Consider the following 12,657-nt stretch of genomic DNA (forward strand, 5'->3'; position numbering starts at 1 on the left):
TCCATGTAAAATTAGAGAGAATGAATCACATTTTTGGAGATATTTTCTGTACTGCAAAATATATTTGGCACATAATGCTAGTATTAGAGGTGAATTACACATTTTTAATTAGAAAAGCATTCCATCGTGACTAAATTGCTGGCAAAGCAGATCACCAGATTGCAGCTGACCACGCAAGAGTTGGTCAGCTCTCCAAACCGTAACATCTGATTTGGAGTAAAAACTATTTCTTCTCCAAATACTTGAACTTCTTCACCTTTCAGACAAAATGTTGAACACCAATGTTTTGGTTGTAGTCCATGTAGTTCAAGACACCAAAGCTAATGCAGCAGCAGACATGCTTAACCTTACCACATAGAATATAACTAAACACTCTAATAATTATTGGCATAAAAAAAGGTTGTTACTGTTACTAACTTACTGTGTTTTACTTCTTCAGACCAAGGCATATAGTATTCTAGTAGATTCTTATTAATAATTATATCACTGTTTTGCATTAAAAGTATTGCGGCCTTTAGCTGTCTCGTTCAGTATTCTTGGAGGCAATATGGTTCTGTCTGTACCTGTGGAATGATATGCTAATTGAAAATACAGTAAAGCACAATTTAACTTCTTTTTTTCTGTCATCTGGTAAGAATTGTTATGTGTATGATGCTGTCCTGGGTTCAGCAGTAGCAGTCATTTTTCCCCTTCTTGGTAACTGGTGCAGTGCTGTGTTTTGACTTTCGGCTTAGGAACAGAGCTGATAACAATGATGTTTTGGTTTGGCCAAGGACTTTGTGAGCCTCATGCTCTGCCAGGGAGGAGGGGAAGCCGGGAGGAAGCAGAGACAGGACACCTGACCCAAACTGACCCAAGAGGTATTCCATACCACAGCACGTCATGCCCAGGATGTAACTGGGAGTTACCCGGAAGGGCTGGGACTGCAGGGCTGGAGGAGGTATTGGTCAGTGCTTGGTCGGGCTGGGGGAGCGAGTTATCAGTCGGCTGGTGGTGAGGTGTTCTCTTCCCTTGTTACTTCCTCTATCATTGTTACTATTGGTGGTAGCAGTAGTGATTTGTGTTATACCTTAGTTACTAAACTGTTCTTATCTCAACCCGTGGGAGTTGCATTCTTTTCGATTCTCCTCTCTGTCCCTCTGGGAGCAGGGGGAGGGAAAGAAGGGGGGGTGTGAGTGAACGAGTTGCCTGACTGGATTTAAACCACGACAGATGCATTTAGAGTGGAGGTGGAAAAAAGGTGAATTGCTCAAATGGGAAGTTTATACTTCTGAGAAATATGCAGTTGTACTGGAAAAGCTACTGATACTAAAAGCATTTTAAGAAGCATATTTAGGAAATGGCTGATCCGCTGGTTTAAAAATAGAGAGTGCAAAACTTATTTTATCTGCCTGCCTCCAATTTTTTGCAACCTTAATGCCTTTCAGTTTTTGGAAACTTACTTGAGCAGGAACTATTTATTTCAACTAGTAGAACTTTAAATGTATTTCAGTTTCTGCTTTAATTTTGCTGAAATGCTGCTAGGCTGATTTTGGTTTAGAACAGGCTATTTTTTTAATATTTCTATGCTAACACAATGCATCAAATTTTCCATCTGATATAGCTATTCCATTACTTTTAAAATACTGAGATTTATAATAATTTGATAGAGCTGGAATTCAGGCTGCTGAAGAATGTATATTATGGCACCACATTCAGTTGCATGTTCCAATTTAATTTCATGCTGTAATGTGTACTTGGTGTGTGTTATACTCCAACAGAAGGCCTCTGTTCAGATTTCTTCGGCAATGCTTTTAATTCTTTTAAGTAAATGTTTTGTTTTTCAATGTGTTGAATGTAGTATTTACAGCAGCAACGTGTATATAAAGGCAAAACTTTCATGAGGAAAATCATAGGATTAAAAAGTATAGAAAACTATTCTACAAGATATATAAGGTTGTCATGACTAATACAGCATTTATGCAGTCACATTCATAATAATATTTGTTGATTTATTTGTATTATGAAATCATGTGAGATTGCCAAAGTAACTTTCAGAGTACCTAGGTGATTTTCTTACAATTTAACAGATAACCGGAATGTCTTTTCTCTAATATAATATTGTTTCATGTTTGTAGGTAATATATGCTTTGAACACTAAAAATGATGAACATGAAGCTGCTATCCAAGCCCTTAAAGATGCTCATGAAGAAGAAATTCAACAAATCCTTGCAGAGACCAGAGAGAAGATCTTACAATATAAAAGTAAAGTTGCAGAAGAAATGGATCTCAAGAGAAAGATCCAGGTTTTAGAAGAGTCACTGGAAGATCATAAAAAGATGAAACATCAGGCCTTGACAGAATTTGAAGCCTATAAGGACAGAGTTGAAGATATGCAGCTTTGTGCAGAAGCTCAGCATGTCCAACGTGTGGTGACCATGTCAAGAGAAGTGGAAGAAATCAGAAAGAAATTTGAGGAAAGGTTACGAAGTTTCATACAGCTGCAAGTGCAGTATGAGAAGGACAAGCGTACAGCTCTGGAAGACTTGAGAGCTGCCCACAGGCTTGAGATTCAAGAACTTCTGAAGAATCAACAGACTCAGAATGCTACTTTAAGTAAGGGTCAAGAAAAACTAGAGGAATTGCATAGGCTGGAGCTGGAAGACTTGAATAGTAAAGTTGAAGAATTAAGGCTGGAAAGAAAAAAACTCATTGAGGACTATGAAGGCAAACTCAGCAAAGCACAGTCCTTCTATGAGCATGAGCTTGATTCTTTGAAAAGATCTCAGCTTTTTACAGCAGAAAGTCTACATGCTTGCAAAGAAAAAGAAATGGAGTTAAGAAGAGAATTTCAAAACCAGGAAAGTATGTTACGGAAGAATCTGGGAAAGCTTAAAACTGAATTGCAAATGGTCCAGGATGAAGCTGCCAGTCTACGGGAAAAGTGCCAAAAACTTCAGGTGGCTCTTGGCACAGCAGAAAACAATGTTCAGGTGAGACTGATGATACGTTGTTCCCAAGATTATGAGTTTTCTGTTTCTATTTGTGCTGCATGTCCAAGAGGCTGGTAGTTTGAGGTCATTAGAATATGTAAAGTTAATTTTATGTCACTCATACTTGATTATCGTAATGTAAATTTCATTATTTATTTATATTTTGAAGTTACGTGTTTGGTTACGCTGACAAACTGAAATGCTTGCTAGAAAAGTTGACAAACTGCTTTACTGGACTGTACAGTTTCTTGCAGAAGTGTATTCGACAAGAATATCAAGTAACTGACAGTATAAATACAATGAATATTATGTATTCAGTGCAGTCTTGTTTGTAGAGTTCATTAGTGACTAACTTGCTTAACATGTTGGGTGTTAAGAAAAGGTTTGTAGGAGGTAAGAAAAAAAGATGGCTTTCTGAATGTTTTAACTTTTTTATTTTAACATCTTCAATTATATTTTTGCAAGCAGTAACAAATACTGCACACATTTTCACTTTTGGGCTGGGATAGAGTTAATTGCCTTCATAGTAGCTGGTTTGGGGCTATGCTTTGGATTTGTGCTGGAAACAGCATTGATAACTCAGAGATGTTTTCATTACTGCTGAGCAGCGCTTACACAGAATCAAGGTCTTTTCTGTTCTTCACACCACCCCATGAGCAAGTAGACTGGGGGTGCAGAAGAGGTTGGAAGTGGACATAGCTGGGACAGCTCACCCCAACTGACTAAAAGGATGTCCCATGCTGTATGACATCATGCCCAGCAATAAAAGCTGTGTGAAGAGTGATGGCATTTTGCTTCCCAAGTGGCATTACAAGTGATGGAGCTTTGCTTTCCTGGAGATGACTGAGCCTGCCGATGGGAAGGAGTAAATGAATTTCTTGTTTTGCTTTGCTTGCGTGCTGTCCTGGGTTCAGCAGTGCGTGGCTTGTGCTTTACCTGTTAAACTGTCTTTATCTCAACCCATGGGTTTTCTCACTTTTACCCTTCTCATTCTCTCCCCCATCCCGCTGGTGGGTAGGGAGTGAGCAGCTATGTGATACTTAGCTGCATACTGAGTTAAACCACAGCACAGTGTTATTTAGAAACAGAAGTTTCTTGTCCCTAAGAAAAGACATCAACTGATTTATTTTTTGTTTTTATTGTCAGCAAAAAGAAAAGGACTGGACATGCTGGACTTGAAGGAAAAGATTCTGTGAAAATTTTTGGTTTTTGATAGCTGTTCTGAGGCCTGAAGAACAGTAATTTCAGTGGATAAGCTTGAGTATTATCTTGTCTTTTGCATTTGTAGTAACTCGAGTTTCAAAGCCAGAAATACCTTAAATGTGCTGGTCATAGTAATTTTGGAAGCATCACTGGGTAGAGCTGAGATGGGCCATGAGTTTTTTCCATTTACAGTCTAATTCCAACCCATCTTTTGGGCTATCCTTCCTTTCTGTGTAAAGAGTACAGGGTATAGTGAAAGAAGACTGCTGCCTTTATCAGACGTTAAATTCAGAGTATCTTATTCCAGTTTCCCACGGGGCCTTCCAAAAGTTCATTCCAACTCTGTTCAGTTAACAAAGCAAAACTCTTGCCTTTCAATTGACTGCGTCAAGAAGATGAGTTTCTGGAGAGCTGCAGTGAAGAGGAAACCCACTGTATGTTGATCATACCTGCAATAATGGAGTTCCAAATAAGAGGAAGTCTAGTACAGTATTCGCAGCAGATTTTAAAAGTCAGATCCTACTCTAATGATTATGGATGAGGTGATGACATGCTTAATCTCACCACTTCTGGTGTCCATGTTTTATTACATGTTCTGTCCAGTGTTTTCCCCACTTCTGTTAATTGAAATGACTGCTATTCCAGTGACTTGAATGAAGAGAAATCTAGCTTTCCTTTTAAAGTGGAACAAGATTTCCTTTTCCTTCCTGCATGGCTGAGGACACATCAGCAGCAGCACACTACCCGAGATAAAACATTGTGAATCAGTACATCAGATTTAAAACATACAGAAACTTTGATTTAGCTAATTGCCTAGCTCTCGTTTTATGTATATCCATGTGCAGCTTAACTTGTGTTAGTAGTAAACTCAGTTGCAATGAAGGACACTGTAAACTTCTGTGAACACATAGTGTATTCTTCCATGTGAGGAAACTAGGTTTCTCACATTGACCCCCAAACTGTGTAGACCATTTTATTGTTTTTATTTTTCATGTAACTTTTTGAACATTGTTATATTTTTCTTGTGCATTCTTATCATGCTGTATATCCAGTATCTTGTAATGCTTCAACAATATTTTTGGAAAAACATGTAATACCAAATGAATGTTACAAGATTTCATCTTTTGGATGAATAAAACTTGTTTGCTGAAAGGTCTTTTCTGTACATTTTGACTTAATGCTCATTTAAATTTACACATGATTGTGTATGTAATGATAACAGCATTATATTATGCTTCCTCTAGGTTCTTCAAAAACAGCTAGATGATGTGAAGGAGGAGGAGATGTCATTGTTAAGCAAACACAAAGAAGTGGAAAGTGAGCTAGCAGCTGCTAGAGAGCGCTTACAGCAGCAGGCTGCTGATCTTGTTCTCAAAGCCAGTATGTATGTTAGTAACTTAATCTGAAAATGATTTTGTACTAGCCTTTCCTTTTTCTGTCTTGTGCAGGTTTAGAGTGCCTCAAGACTGTTCAGTTGTGGCCATAGAAATTTCTGACAAATCTGGGGGTTAACTGTTTTGATATTGCATGCATTGTACTTAAGACTCCTGGGTTTTTGTTTTTTTTTTTTGGGGGGGGGGGTTGTGTGCGTATGTGTGTACTTTTGTCCAAATATTCTACTTTGTGTGGCATGCATATACCTTCCAGGCCTTGGAATTTCTTAAGTGCACTTGTACAGAATGCTTCTGCTGTGTATCTATCTGTTCTCCACATAGTCATTGAGACATCCTTCCTGTTCCTCCATCCTGTCTCAGTTGCCTTGTCTTTTTTGCTAAGACTGTGGTACTTTGCTTTACACTTACTGTCAGAACACTTGCAGCTTACTGTATAATAAGTCCTTTAGGGTGTTCCTTATAGCTGTTTTCTTTGCTTCTCTGTGCTTGTTGGCATATGGAAAGGCATAGAAAACAGTTTAAAACTTGGCTGTACACATGCAGGTTTTCCCTCATTGGCATTGTGTCTCTTGTAAACTGCTTAGTAGTAGGGCATGGGCCCAGATACTTGAACTAGTATACTATAGGTAGGATTGCAGACTAAAAATAAGGCCCTGGCTTATCTTTGGCCTTGTTCAACTGCACCAATTTTAGAAATACCTGATTGTTTCCATTAATAATTAGCACTAGCCCAGGGCTCTTCCCAAAAGTCTGTTTGAATAAGATCACCTTGTTTTGAAGGCTGGGATGTTGCTAGACTGTGTCGGTCCACCATAGGAACAGACAATATTTTACAGCGTTAACTTGCTAATACTGTAATAGTTTACTATTTATATTATATACTATATGTAATATTGTATTATTACTGTATTAGCTTACTACTAGCTGGCTACACATGACCAGTTCACAAATTGGCTATGTGGATGTGGCCTATATGAAGGCGTTATTTGGGTCCTTCAAATAATGAAGCAGTTCTTACAGATAATATTCCATGTGCCAACAAGCATGGGGAAGTGAAGAAAACAGCTGTAAAGGAAACCCTAAAAGACCTATTAATAAAAAAATTATTCTGAGTAAACAATATATTTTTATCTGGCTGCTTTTTTAATGTGAAATTGTTAAGGATCTTTGTGTAATCCTTGGAAGTCTGTTTAGTTACCATTTCATTCTATCATATGATAATTTTTTTAAGGCATATTTCAAACATGCAGTTTATGAAACGGGTAGGTCTGGGTCATGCAATTCACAAAAAGGATAGTAAGGTTTTTCTATCAAAAGAATCCATTCCAATGGAATGTCAGCCCAGGTATGAATTCATGATGCTTCTAAAAAGATGTTAAAATAATGGGAGACTATCCTCTCTCGTCTTTTAATGAACAAAACTAGGAGAATCTTCTTTTCCAAAATAGTCTTCTATCCTCTCCTAAGGCTCTCCCAGAATAGCAAGAGTTTCACTACTATAGTTAGTTACCTAGTAGTAGTATTTTCAATAGTACAGATATAAGTTAAGAAGAACAGGGACAAAAATTGCTGAAGTTATAAACCTGTTTCCACTTGCGATGCTAAGGACAGGTGTTTATACTGTCTAGTTTTGTAGATATTTTTTTTAATATACGTAAAGAAATTAAAAGCAAGCCTCTAACCCGCAAGGCATTAGATCACACTTTAGAGAGAATGAGTTCTGTTACATCTCTTGGTCATATCCCTTTAGCAAAATTAAGTGTAATACCATAAGTTTTACATAGCTTTAGCTGCTACACCTGGCAAAATTATGAATTTGCTAAAACAATAACATCTTTACTATTGTATGTCAATGTTTTGCTTTCCACTGTGTAGCTTATACTGGGGAAAAAAAGATGCTGTTTTAGGTGGGGTAAGTTCTTCAGTGTAGGCTGTCCATATTCAAATTGTTACCTGTGTCTGCTTTCTTTTGGAGTCAGTGTTCAACTTTGAACCAGAAAAACAAACTAAAGGAGCCCCAGCACCAGGCACTCTACTGTTGCTGGGCATTTTACAATAAAATTAAAAAAGGGAAGAGTGGAGGGGAAGGTGGTCATTGCAGTGAAGATGATGGAGTTCGATATGAAAGCTTCCACTAGAGCTGTACTTCTAGAAGTCACTGAAGTATGAATTACATGAAACCAATGCTGTGAGCTTTTAAAGAGCTGTTTTGTTTCTAGGTCACATTGGAATGCTTCAAGCTACTCAAATGACTCAAGAAGTTACAATCAGAGACTTGGAATCAGAAAAGTCTAGATTAAAGGAAAAACTGTCCCAATTGGAAGAGGAAAGAAACTTACTACAAAGCAAAACACAGAGTCTGGATGAACGACAAAGGCAGCAAATTCTGGCCTTGGAGAAGGTTAAACGGCTTATTTGCTTCAGAAAAAAATAATTCAGTTTTGATTTTTGTTTTATATGACTGGATTAGGACCAGCAGTGTTATGTTCCAAGTATATCTCATGTAACAACGTAGGATGACTGTAGATAGAATGTACATATAATGTAGAGTCTAAAGTGAAAGTGGAAGGAGGTCAGATGATTCTCAGACTGCTTTGAACATATTTAACAATTTCATTGAAGACCTTGTAGTTGTAGCTGGATGTCTAGTATCTGAAGTAAAGAGACATGTGAAATGGTTAAAGAATAATTTAAAAAGCCATTCTCCGAAAATGTGCTTAACATGTTTGAAAATATTGAACTGAAATTTTCTACAGGCTTGATACCTTATTTCTATTTCCCCAGATTAAATAGAGCAAAAAGTATATTTTAAAAAGGATATATTGCTTTGCAGAGATATATTGAATCTACCCTTTTGGTTACTGAGTGATTTAGTCAGTGCTTAGTGTTTGCTCAATTTGTTTTATAGGGAAGTTAATTTTTGTAGATTTCTGCCATCAGTAATATTTTGTATTGCTACTGTTCTGAATTTTTACCATTTCATAGAAATTATTTTATTTTTGTTTTTTACAGAAAGTAAATGAAGCAAGAGAGTCACAACGTGAATATTACGAGAAGGAGCTGGTAAAATTGCAAGCAAGATTGGAAGGAGAGGCTGCACAGTTAAAAGAGGCTCATTCCAAGACCTTAGAAGAATTGGCATGGAAACATCATACTGCGATTGAGGCTGCGCACACTAATGCTAATAAGGATAAGAAAAAACTGCAGATGGTAGGTTTGTGTTTCCTTAGTAATAAAACGTACTTCAAAAAGCAGATGTTGCAGTTTGAACCTTGGACTGCATGGTTTTGTTGCATGGCCAGTTTTATTTGGAGTTACCTGCAGATCTGCTGGACCTCACTGAAGAAACTTCTCAGCCTTTATTTAAATAACATGTATCTTGTGGAATACAAAGAGCATTTGTACTGTCATTTGTCTGCATACAGAAGGGAAATTCTCAGATTACAGAACTTTCTTTTTCAGTAGAGTAGGTTGTGTTTCCCCAGGTTTTGTGAGCCATATTCAGAAGCCTTGGTATATCACTTCTGAAGGAGGTGAAAGATTATGTTACTCTGATATTTAATTTTTTAATAAACAGAAATACAGAAGTTATTATATTTGTACTTGGCTGCATGTATACTTAGACAACAACAGCTGTTCCTAACTTACCTTATTACATAAATTATGCTTACTGTGTATTGTCTATTTATTTACCTTTGACTGGAATGCTGCAACTGAAAGGCTTTCTTTGTTTCACAAAATTGGCCTCTTTTTGTTGGGATGAATGAGAGGACCAGTTTTGACTTATTATTTCCTAATCTGCTTGCATGTACCTGAGACATAATTTTTGCCTTATATAGTAAATACAGGCTAAAATTTAATTGTTTAATTTAAGGGTTTGTTATGCTGTTTAATTTAAGGGTTTGTTATCCTCCTCTGTTCACAGGAAATTATACTGAGAAACACAGCTGTAGTTAGAGGTGTGCATCTTAGACTGATTTTATTTTTTTAATTACTTTACTAGTGTGTTGCTTCTTAGTTTTATTTTGAGCAAATTCCAGTGAGTTTTTTCATGTCTCCCAGTAATGGAAGTAGTTCTCTGAGACATATATGCATTTGATCTTTCAGGTCTAGTTTCTCTGTAACTTTAAACATACCAGACATTAAAAAAAATGTCTCTTAAGGGTTTCTGGGAATGTTTTTCTTTATTCTTTTGTTATCATGTTAATCTAGAGAATAAACCAAAGGATACCACAGAATGTTTGTTCTTAATTAGTTAAAATAGGGAACACGTCTATAAACGTGACGCATGTGAAACTTGATTTTAGCGAGGGGAAAAATCAGCTATGAAAAGATATCAGGGACAAGATAACAGTAAATCTTCATCAGTGTACTGTCTCTTCTTGTCAAATGTATCTCACTAAGCACATTTTGTGTTATTTGAGTAATTCAAGTAAGAAACAGTAAGTCTCAAATGTAGAGAAGAGTTTAATATGAGGAAGAAGCATGGTACAAGGAGCCTTGGGATAGAGAACATGAGGATTTATTGGGACTGGAAGACTGGGAAAGGCATCTGGGGTTTGGAAAGGTTTTAAAAAATAGAAGAGAATTCTAAAGAATGAGAAAATGACTCAATGGATTAAATATATCTCTTTGCTTCAATTCTTCCATCTATAAAATGAACTGCAAAAATGGCATCAGTTCATAGGATTATGAAAATAGAGCTGCTAATAGTTTTGCAGTACTGCACAGCTGTACTGACAAGTATCATAAAAGAACTAATTACTTAGTTGTCAGAATAAGGTCTAAATAGCACTAGTGAAATTCTGCAGACAGCAGATTTCACAGTGCGAACAAGAAAAATTGAGCAAGTTGCATTAAGCAAGTATCATTTGTCTCGGGTGGTGATCTGGGCTTGGGAAAAAACATGCACTTGTTGAGTTACATTGTATAGCAGTGTATAACTGAAAGTACAGTAGCCCTCTCTTTTGTCACTGATCAACTTCTACCATGAACAGAGATTATGCAAGCAGTTTATACACAAATTATTTATCGGCTATTGCACACCCTAACAGGAGTGCTAGAGCAAGCTACTAAGCTTAATATGCTTACCACCCCCCGCAAAACACTTGAGGAGTCTCTTGGTTTGGTTGAGGAAGTGTTGGCCTCCGTTGTTTCTTGGATTGTATGTTGACACCAAGTTGCTGTCTTGTAGCTCCCCAGTTTTCCTGAGAGTTTTACACCTTTTCGTGACAGTCTTTTTCCTCTTGACTTCTTGAGCCTTTAACTCTCCTGCTATCTGCAACCTCAGTAATGCCTGTAGTTGTACTTTTTGTTCCATGTGTGGCTCTGGTCTCTGTTTTCATATCTGCTTCTGAGAGATTACTGATATCTCACATATTTGAGCTCAGGGCTACACAGTCACTGAATCGATGCTAAGCCTTAGGAAGGAATTAATAAAGAAACCTCTGTAGCTGCACAGAAAATCCTGTTGTATTACCTGGCTCTTACTGGAGCACCTTACTTAGCAGCCTTAATCTTCTTGAAGAAGACATTGTTGTGAAATAAGTTGTGTAGTATATTCCACTAAATATGTAATAATGCCTTTAATTTTAAAGTTTCATGTTACGTATTTTGTGACAGAAATTGTTATCCTGAAAATATATTCCAAATATTAGTAAAGCTGAAGCATGAATTTATAGTTTTCCTTAAAAAAAATTCTAAGAAATGCATGTACAACATAGGCTCATGTAAAAGAAATGTAATTTATCCAAAAGAGTTAATTTAAGAATTATGTTGTTACTCCATAGAGATTGAATCAAAACAGAGGTGGTATTTGATTCTTTGTGTGTAGTTGAACTTGAAGACTAATGGTTAATTTCTTTTGGTTCTGCATACATTTTATAGATATGGTGTGGGGCTTTCTTTCCTTTATTGTAACAGCTTGAAAAACTTCCCAAAGCTCAGTCTGGATTTTTAGGATTTACTGTTTTCTGTGGGGATTATGTGTAGGAGATGGATGAGTAAAGGCTGAAGGATAAGCATATTATCAATTTAATTCTATGAAAAGTGGAAACTTCTGCATTCTTTCAACTCAGATTGAAAACCTGTAAAAGCAGATGTAGTTTTAATGATTTGGTAAGTAAGTACAAAGTGAGACTAGTAATTGAAAAGAAAGCCCTGTTTGTCTTTACTTTGTGATTAATCAAGGCTGTTAGATTAGAAACTAATCAAGGAATAAAGTAGAAAATAAACTGAAAAGAATACTACCGCCACTGTGGAAGGAAATTTCATGTTTTAACACTTTAAAGAAAGGACAATTCTTAGTTGAAATCAGAAATGTTTATGCCAGGAGGAATAATTTTCACGTAGTACGCCTGTAGTTTGTGATGGCTGTATGACAAGAATTTAATATTTCTTCCATACTTTTTGTTTCTGAAGGAGTTGGAGCAGCAGTTTGAGAAAGAGAAACTACATTTGGAAGATGATAAGAATCAGCTCCGACAGCAGCTGGAAAACCTCAAGGAAGAACTGACAACAAAACTGACTTCTGCCAATCAGGAGGCAAGGGTTAACTTAATTGTATCAGCTAACAGTCGTGTGCACTAGACCACATTTTACCAATAACGATCTTGTGCTTAAAGTGGGGTATTCTTCATACATGATGTTACTTGACTGCTTCTGGGCAATGATTTTGTTGTCCTTTGCAAAATTAACAAAGCAAAAGAGACTGAGTTACAAAACAGTTGATGTAAACAACTTTTCTTGTGCTTATCTACTCATTAGGTACCCATACCTCTACACAAAATATATCAGGAGACAGAGGGAAAATTAACTATATTTAAACCTGTATTTGGTTACAGTTAGCATATTGTAAATTCTGGTCAGCTTCCTGACTTGCAGACGATCTTCATATATTTCTATGAAAAGTTGATTTGAAATACTTATTTCTGGTAAAACTTAAATTATTTGCAATGTTTTGATACATGCAGTCAATGTTAAACATATCATATCTCAATGCGGTTTTAATTTCTTGATTTTGAAATCACCACCTTTTCATAATGTGGTATTTTTAAAGTAGAAATACATCCATTCATCAAACCATCAGT

The 12,657-nt window shown here is 36.5% G+C and overlaps 1 protein-coding gene across 1 annotated transcript in view; it reads left to right on the forward strand.

The window, feature by feature from the left end:
* The window catches only part of FAM184A (family with sequence similarity 184 member A), a 64,533-nt gene that overhangs the window by 21,001 nt on the left and 30,875 nt on the right, over positions 1-12,657 (forward strand). Inside the window, exons 2-6 of the mRNA XM_057423603.1 lie at positions 2,118-2,972; positions 5,420-5,555; positions 7,789-7,970; positions 8,582-8,779; positions 11,990-12,112. Of these exons, the coding sequence (XP_057279586.1) occupies positions 2,118-2,972; positions 5,420-5,555; positions 7,789-7,970; positions 8,582-8,779; positions 11,990-12,112 (1,494 nt within the window). The remainder of the gene's footprint in view (positions 1-2,117; positions 2,973-5,419; positions 5,556-7,788; positions 7,971-8,581; positions 8,780-11,989; positions 12,113-12,657) is intronic.

The sequence above is a fragment of the Pezoporus wallicus genome, unplaced genomic scaffold (genome assembly GCF_028554395.1).
Source record: "Pezoporus wallicus isolate ANWC-B61680 ecotype Strahan unplaced genomic scaffold, APGP_CSIRO_Pwel_v1 contig_8806, whole genome shotgun sequence".
In the NCBI taxonomy this organism is placed as follows: Eukaryota; Metazoa; Chordata; class Aves; order Psittaciformes; family Psittacidae; genus Pezoporus; species Pezoporus wallicus.